Source organism: Triticum dicoccoides, chromosome 7A (genome assembly GCF_002162155.2).
Source record: "Triticum dicoccoides isolate Atlit2015 ecotype Zavitan chromosome 7A, WEW_v2.0, whole genome shotgun sequence".
NCBI classification, from domain to species: Eukaryota; Viridiplantae; Streptophyta; class Magnoliopsida; order Poales; family Poaceae; genus Triticum; species Triticum dicoccoides.
The window spans coordinates 116,074,689-116,082,638 of record NC_041392.1 but is presented as its reverse complement, the minus strand read 5'-3'; the positions used below and the strand labels follow the sequence as shown (position 1 = coordinate 116,082,638).

General features: G+C 46.5%; 1 protein-coding gene across 1 annotated transcript; it reads left to right on the top strand.

The window, feature by feature from the left end:
• The first annotated feature begins 5,688 nt into the window (after positions 1 to 5,688).
• Positions 5,689 to 7,586, top strand: LOC119332331 (cytochrome P450 89A2-like). The gene is made up of 2 exons (XM_037605518.1): positions 5,689 to 6,633; positions 6,929 to 7,586. The coding sequence occupies exons 1-2, from the start codon at positions 5,689 to 5,691 to the stop codon at positions 7,340 to 7,342; spliced, it is 1,359 nt and encodes a 452-aa protein (XP_037461415.1). The 3' UTR covers positions 7,343 to 7,586.
• The last annotated feature ends 364 nt before the right edge of the window (positions 7,587 to 7,950 follow it).

Sequence of the window (7,950 nt, the reverse complement as noted above, 5' to 3'; positions counted from 1 at the left end):
GAAGATCAGGAGAGACTCAGGACTGAGGAAATGGAGAGAGATAGATCCATATGCTACAAGAAGAAGGACTGCTGTTGATTACAGGTTCCACAAAAGGAACAGCAGGATTTCTATGAGACAGTGATGCTGGACAAGAAGCCTATAGTGTGTGAAATGAGGTGGGTCAACTGGAAGTATATCAAGGAAAATGAGGAACACTATCCTGGTGTGTTTGATAGCTTCAGTTCTTGTGGAGTTGCAGACTTTGTTGGGCAGAAGCTCACAAAGTGGAATGAGGAGCTCATAATGCAAATCTACTCCACAGCACACTTCTATCCAGATGGCAGGATAGTATGGATGTTTGAAGGTACAAGGTACCAATCAACTATTGAGGAATGGGCCAATCTGATCAATGCCCCAAAGGAAAGTGAAGATGACTTGGATGTTTATGCCAAGAAAAAGATGGATCACAATTCTATGTCACAGATGTACAAGGAGATTCCTGAAGATGCTCTTGAGACTTTCAAGTTTGGGTCAGTCCATTTTCTTCTGTCAGGACTGCCAACGATCAACTGGATCCTAAGGCACACTCTTTTGCCCATGTCAGGTGACCACAACATGATCAGAGGGCATGCAATTAACTTGCTACATATATTTGATGTGCCACAGAAGTTCAAGGTCATGAGCCTTATAGTTGAGACTATCAAGAGGACTGCAGCTGACCAGAAAAGAAGTTGTGGATATGCCCCACAGATCCAGGAGTTGATAAACTCAAAGATGGGCACAGGCACATACTTGTTGGATAAGGAACACTTGCCTATCTATCCTGACTTCGAGGCCAACCAAGTTGTGATGAATGAAGATGAACCCTCCTCAGTGCAAGAACAAGCAAAGAAGGAGAAGGCAAAGAAAGAGAAGACTGCCAAGATGCCAACTCAAGAGGAGGCATATGAGTACTTTTTGAAAAGCAAGCAGGACCAGCTTGGTTACTTGATAGCATCATCTCTGAGGATTGAGAAGGGGTTGGCCACCCTAACTCAAAACCAGGAGAGCCTGGAAAGAATCATGGAACAAAAATTCTATGATTTAGATGTCAAAGTAACTAAGATTCAGTCTGTTGTGGAGCAGCTACAGGATGACATGCGGGAGAGGAAGGGCAAGACAACCACTGATGCATTAGCCAGAGTGCCTCGAGCTCAGAGATCTACTGCAGTGCCTGTACCAGACACTAGAGTCACTTCATCTGCACCAGCTACAGCTCCAGTGAAACCAGCTCCAGCACCTAGCCCATCATCTCCGTCTACTTCGACTGAAGCCTTCGTCCTTGGAGTTCTCCGGACACCACCACCTGAAGACCAAGCCTGAGAGACGTTCTAGTGCTATGCATTTTCTATGAACTTTTTGGTAACTTGTTGCCAAAGGGGGAGAAAAGTGTATAGATCATAGGCTTCGAGAGAGAGCGTTGCTTTTTATTCTCTCTTGCTTTGGTGGTTGAACTTTGTTTGTCTTTTGATTGCTTGAGATACTACGCTATTATCTGTGAGACATTGATGATCATGTGGTTGATCATAAGCTACACTTATGCTTGTTAGATGATATTATCTTACTTATCCTTATATGATCATTCACTTTGCTTGGTGATGAGTGCATGTATTTAATTTTTATCATTTTGATTGCTCCACCAAGATGTATGTGACATGGAAGAGTAACCCATGATCTTAACTCATTGTGCATTTGCAGTCCAAAGCAAATCTTAAGATATGCACAAATTTAGGGGGAGCTCTTGCTTTTCACATACTTCTCAAAGCGACGATATCTTTCACTCTTATTATCATTTGTCAAAGCTTTGATCTATATGTTGTCATCAATTACCAAAAAGGGGGAGATTGAAAGTGCAACTATCCCCAGGTGGTTTTGGTAATTCCTAACAACATATAGCTCATTGAGCTAATATTATTCCAAGATTAATATTTCAGGAAAAGCTCAATGAATGGCATGGCATGGATGAGGAAAGTGGATCCCTCAAAATTCTAAGGACAAAAAGTTTGGCTCAAGCTTCAAGATTAAGACTCTACATTTTATATTTTAGTGATCCAAGATCACATTGAGTCTATAGGAAAAGCCAATACTATCAAGGAGGGATGAGGTGTTCTTAATGGCTTGCTTGCTCAAAGTGCTTAGTGATATGCTCCAAAACCCTCAACTACCTTCCCACATCCACATATGACCTAAACCAAAAGTCAAATTCGGCCCCACCGATTCTTTCTATCCGGCGCCACCGAGTTTCAAATGTCATGGCCACTGCCACAAACCCTAGCAATTCGGTCTCGCCGATAGGGATCTCGGTCTCACCGAGATGGGATAGTAATCTCTTTGTTTCCCTTCGTAACGTTTCGGTCTTACCGAGATGAGCGATCGGTCCCACCGAGATTGCAATGTAAACTCTTGGTTTCCCTTTTGTAACATTTCGGTCTCACCGAGATGAGCGAATCGGTCCCACCGACCTGACCAACTCTCTGGTTAGCTTATTACCAAAATCGGTCCCACCAAGTTTGTGTAATCGGTCACATCGAGATTACGTTATGCCCTAACCCTAACCATATCGGTCCTACCGAGTTGCATCTCAGTCCCACCAAAAATCCTAACGGTCACTAGGTTTGCTGAATCGGTCCGACCGAGTTTAACCATTCGGTCCCACCGAGTTTGGCAAATTGTGTGTAATGGTTAGATTCTGTGTGGAGGCTATATATACCCCTCCACCCACTCTTCATTCGTGGAGAGAGCCATCAGAACATACCTACACTTCCAATACACATTTTCTGAGAGAGAACCACCTACACTTATGTTGAGATCAAGATATTCCATTCCAACCATATGAATCTTGATCTCTAGCCTTCCCCAAGTTGCTTTCCACTCAAATCTTCTTTCCACCAAATCCAAATCCTGTGAGAGAGAGAGTTGAGTGTTGGGGAGACTATCATTTGAAGCACAAGAGCAAGGAGTTTATCATCAACACACCATTTGTTACTTCTTGGAGAGTGGTGTCTCCTAGATTGACTAGGTGTCACTTGGGAGCCTCCGACAAGATTGTGGAGTTGAACCAAGAAGTTTGTAAGGGCAAGGAGATCGCCTACTTCGTGAAGATCTACCGCTAGTGAGGCAAGTCCTTCGTGGGCGACGGTCATGATGGAATAGACAAGGTTGCTTCTTCGTGGACCCTTCGTGGGTGGAGCCCTCCGTGGACTCGCGCAACCGTTACCCTCTGTGGGTTGAAGTCTCCATCAACATGGATGTACGATAGCACCACCTATTGGAACCACGACAAAAACATCCGTGTCTCCAATTGCGTTTGAATCCTCCAAACCCTTCCCTTTACATTCTTGCAAGTTGCATGCTTTACTTTCCGCTGCTCATATACTCTTTTGCATGCTTACTTGAATTGTGTGGAGATTGCTTGACTTGTGCTAAGATAGCTAAAATTTGCCAAGAACTAAAATTGGGAAAAGGCTAGATTTTTATTTGGTCAAGTAGTCTAATCATCCCCCTCCTAGACATACTTTCGATCCTACACCGTCGTCATTGGAGGAAGAGGAGATGACGATGTCACCCTTCAAGCGTCGGACGATGCAGTCCTGCTTCCGCTTGAGTTTCGCCACCCTTGTCGCCTCCGCCGCCTCCCGCTCGGACTGCTCAATGCGGAGCCGGAGTGCCTTGGCGTTTATCCTCCAGAGCCGCCTGGCGTTCGTCTCCGCCGTCGTAAGTGACCGACGATACACCCACTGGAGGAGTCGCTCCTTCTTGTCGAGCACCGCCGGCATCCCATGACGGCGGCGGGAGGACTGCGTGTTGTATTTATAGGAACCACAGACCTGATAATTTACATACAAACACCGTGGTAACTTCAACTACGAGGGAAAATTGGTTGAAAACATACCCCTGATAACTTTTTTTTGCGGGTGAATACCCCTGGTAACTTATGTGTGAAGAGCATGGTTATTTATGAATCACACACCTGATAACTTGCGTACAAACACTGTGATAACTATGGCGGGGGTGGGGCCGGGTTGTTGTAATACACCCCTGATTACTTCTGTATAAATAGCATGGCAATTTATGTACCACATATCTGATAACTTGGGTGCAACACGCTGATAACTTTTGACGCAAGAAAATATAGTTGAAGAAACATGTCCTCGGGAACTTTTGTGCAAATTACATGGTAATTTACGCACATTAGATCTGATAACTTACGTACAAATACAGTGATAAGTTTGCCCCGATAACTCATGTGTAAATAACATGGTAATGCACGCACAACTTAGTTGATAACTTACATAGTCCATGTGTGATAACTTTTGACTAGGAAGGCGGGATGGACTTGTCTAAAAAACATCCTTCGGTAACTCATGTGTGAATAGCTTGGTAATATACATACAACAAAACTGGTAAGTTAGTTGGCCCATGTTTGACAAATTTTTGGCTGAAAAAAGTTATCGAAACATAACAACATAAGATCTAGTTTCGAAGGTATAGTCTCTACGAATTTTTTATGTGAAAATGATTTTTGTATCGGAGTGAACGTTTGAGTTACAAAAAATTTCACCTTTTTTGAATTTCGGTGGAATCTTCCCTGACATTAGCATTTTTTGTCCTCTAAGGTATGCGTGAATGTGCATGTGGAGAGAAGGTCAAAGGAACTATTTTCTATGTCTCGATAATTTCTGTGTAAACAACATAATAACTTTCATAGCACATGCATGGTAATTTTTAACTTGAAAAAAAGTCATCGGTACATATCAACATGGGATCTAGTTTCAAGATCTCGTCTCGATAAATCTTTTATGTGAAAACAGTTTTTTTATCAGAGCGATGGTTTGAGATGTTGCGTGTTCGCAGCAATCGCTTGCGTACTCCTGTGCTGGATCTCTCTAAGATTGAAGATTGTCATCATGTATGCGCGTATCTATATAGATCAATCATTTTATTATCTAGTGCATGCATGCTTGTACACATGGGAAGAAGGTTGAAAGATCATTTTTCATGCCCGGTAATTTCTGTGAAAACAACTTGGTAACTTATGTGTCGCAGACGTGATAACTTATGTAGTACTATATGACTGGTAATTTTTTATTTGAAAAAAAGTTGTCGAAACATATCAATATGAGATCTAGTTTTGAAGATCTCGTCGTTGTGTGAAGTCAGATTTTCAAATCGGTCGATGATTTGAGCTACAAAACATTTTGAACTTTCAGTTTTAGAAAAGAATCTGCTGACATCATTAATTCTGTCTTTTTCCTGCATGCATTTATAAGAGCTTCTAATTAAGCTAATCTGGTGGACGAAGCTAGCATGCATGCACGCATGCGTTCGGATATGTTACTATGGTCCAGTCGTCCGGATTTTAGCACTGTCCTTTCTAAAAACAATGCTTTTTCATAAGATGCCAATCTCTCAAGCAAGTTGAAGTTTGTCATATCCCCGCAAAAGAAGAACAAAGACGATGACTTGCTCTCCACTTGTCAACTCGTATTTAACAAATCTATATACCAGTACAGCAATATGAGACTTTTTTTCTTGCTTGGTGTTGGGTGAAGCGATCCATCGATGGGTCAAGTGCAAGTGTGCAACCTCCAAGGTCTACAAAGAAGTGAAAGTACGTAGCAGTAGCAACTCTGGTGAGGTCGGGCCATCAGCTAGAGCTAGCTAGCCATGCAAGACGTGATCCTCCTCTTGCTTCTCATGGCGCTCCTCGTCGTCGTGGGCAGCCTGCTCCGGCGTGCACCGCCGTTCAAGGAAATGCAAACCCGCCTCGCCGCCGCCAAGTGGGCTCTCGTACGGGACTTCTCCGCTGCCTTGCGGCAGGACGTCGTCGTCACAGACCGTGTGACCGCGCACCACCTCCTCGTCCGCCGCGGTGCCGGGGGCGCGTTCTGCAACCGCCCGCCGACGAGCACGGCCAGCTCCGTCCTCTCGCGCCAGCGTCACCACAACATAGGCTCGGCGCCCTACGGCGCGCTGTGGCGCGGCATCCGCCGCAACCTCGTCTCGGAGGTCTTCCACCCGTCGCGCCTCCGCGTCTACGCCCCCGCCCGGCGCCGCGCGCTCTGCGGCCTCGTCGCGGACCTCCGGGAACAGTGCAAGTCGTCTAACGATGGCTTGGTCTTTGCCGCACTCCCGGCGTTGACCGAGCTAATCTACCGGGACCGGTGGAACAAGCTGGTCACACTCAGGCGGCAGCAGGAGGAGATGTACCTCCCGCTCGTCAATGCCCGGCGCGGCCTGCTGCGCCGCCCTTCCGGCGAAGCTCCAACCTATGTGGACACGCTCATCGAGCTCCTCGTCCCAGACGACAGCCACTTCGACTCCGGTGCAAAGGCTAGTAAGCAAAGGCTAACAGACGGCGAGTTGGTGGGGCTCTGCTCGGAGTTTCTTGGCGCCGGCACGGAGCCGGCGACGGCGGCGCTGCAGTGGGTCATGGCCAACTTGGTGAAGCATGTGGACGTGCAGGAGGCCGTCCGGAGCGAGATCGACGCCTTCGTTGGAGCGGACGCCGAGGAGGTCAGTGAGGACGACCTCGGCAAGCTGGAGTACCTCAACGCTGTCCTCATGGAGGCGCTGCGGCTGCACCCCACGGTGCCGTCGGTGGCCAGGCAGGTGAGCAATACAATGGTAGGTGTTTGGGTGTGTTTAAAGAAATAAATCAGGTTTTTTTAAAGCACCAGTGTCTATTTATACAGAGTAGATACTTAACTAAACGTCACTCATATAAAAATAAGCATCGGTGTTTAAAAAAATCGGTTTATCTTTTTAAGCACCTTTCTAAACATCTTACCATTGTACAGGGCCTAATTAACTGCTTTCCAATTCTAAATCCAAAACTAGTTAGTCAGTCGAGGTCACACGCACGTAATGTACTTATACCTAATATTCTCTTGCTGATGACGACAAGGTGATGCCCGACGACCACGTCTTTCTCGACGGTCGTCGCGTCGCGGCGGGGACGACGGTGCAGTTCCCCCTGGAGCGTCTGGCGCGGGACGAGACGGCGTGGGCCGAGCCGGACAAGTTTGCACCGGAGAGGTTCCTTGCCGGCGGCGGGGGCGACGGCGTGAGCCTCGTGGCGGCGGCAGGAAGCGCCGGAGAGATCAAGATGATGCCGTTCGGCGCCGGCAGGAGGATGTGCCCCGGCATGGGCGTGGCGATGCTCCACCTTGGCTACTTCGTGGCAAACCTGGTGAGGGAGTTCGAGTGGACGGAGGCAGAAGGCGACCTCGCTGTCGACCTCGAGCCGCAGGTCGGGTTCTTGAACGTCATGGAGCGGCCACTCCGTGCTCTGCTCAAGCTGCGGAATAAAAGGGCCTGAGCTTCTGGAGCGAGCTTCTTCGGACCCATAAACAGCGGTGAAGAGAAGCACTGACAAACCACGGTCTATCTTTCTTTTGCGGCTTCCATTATCTAAGTTTATTTATTGTCTGAATTGTTTGATCAAAAGTCTATAATGCCCGACCGTAACTGTAATTGTGTCCCATCATAAGTCTGCGCGGCAAGGGTCAGCCGTTGCTGAACTGTATTTATACTGAAGTCATTTTATAGGGTTGGACTATATCTCATCTGAATATGAGATAATACCTCACGTCTAAGTATTACCTCAACACTTCTCTTAAAAAATGTATGATATCAACACTGTTTGTCATTGATTCGAACTTCAGACCGTGTGTGTGAGGGGCTATCTGATTCAGACATTTTTGCAGCGACTTGGTGTATCGCGTTGGAGTTGCCCTAAGAAGCTCCTCCTTCGCCCAATTAGTCAAGTCGAAGAAGCCTACACCACTGATTTGGCATTGAAACGAAATAAAACTTTGAAGGGGTGAAAAAGTAACTTGTTTAAATAGGCCGGTTTGATGGAAATTCTGTTAGATTGGGTGAAATGTGTTACGAGAGGAGGGGGGAAAAGTTGGAATTTACTGTATA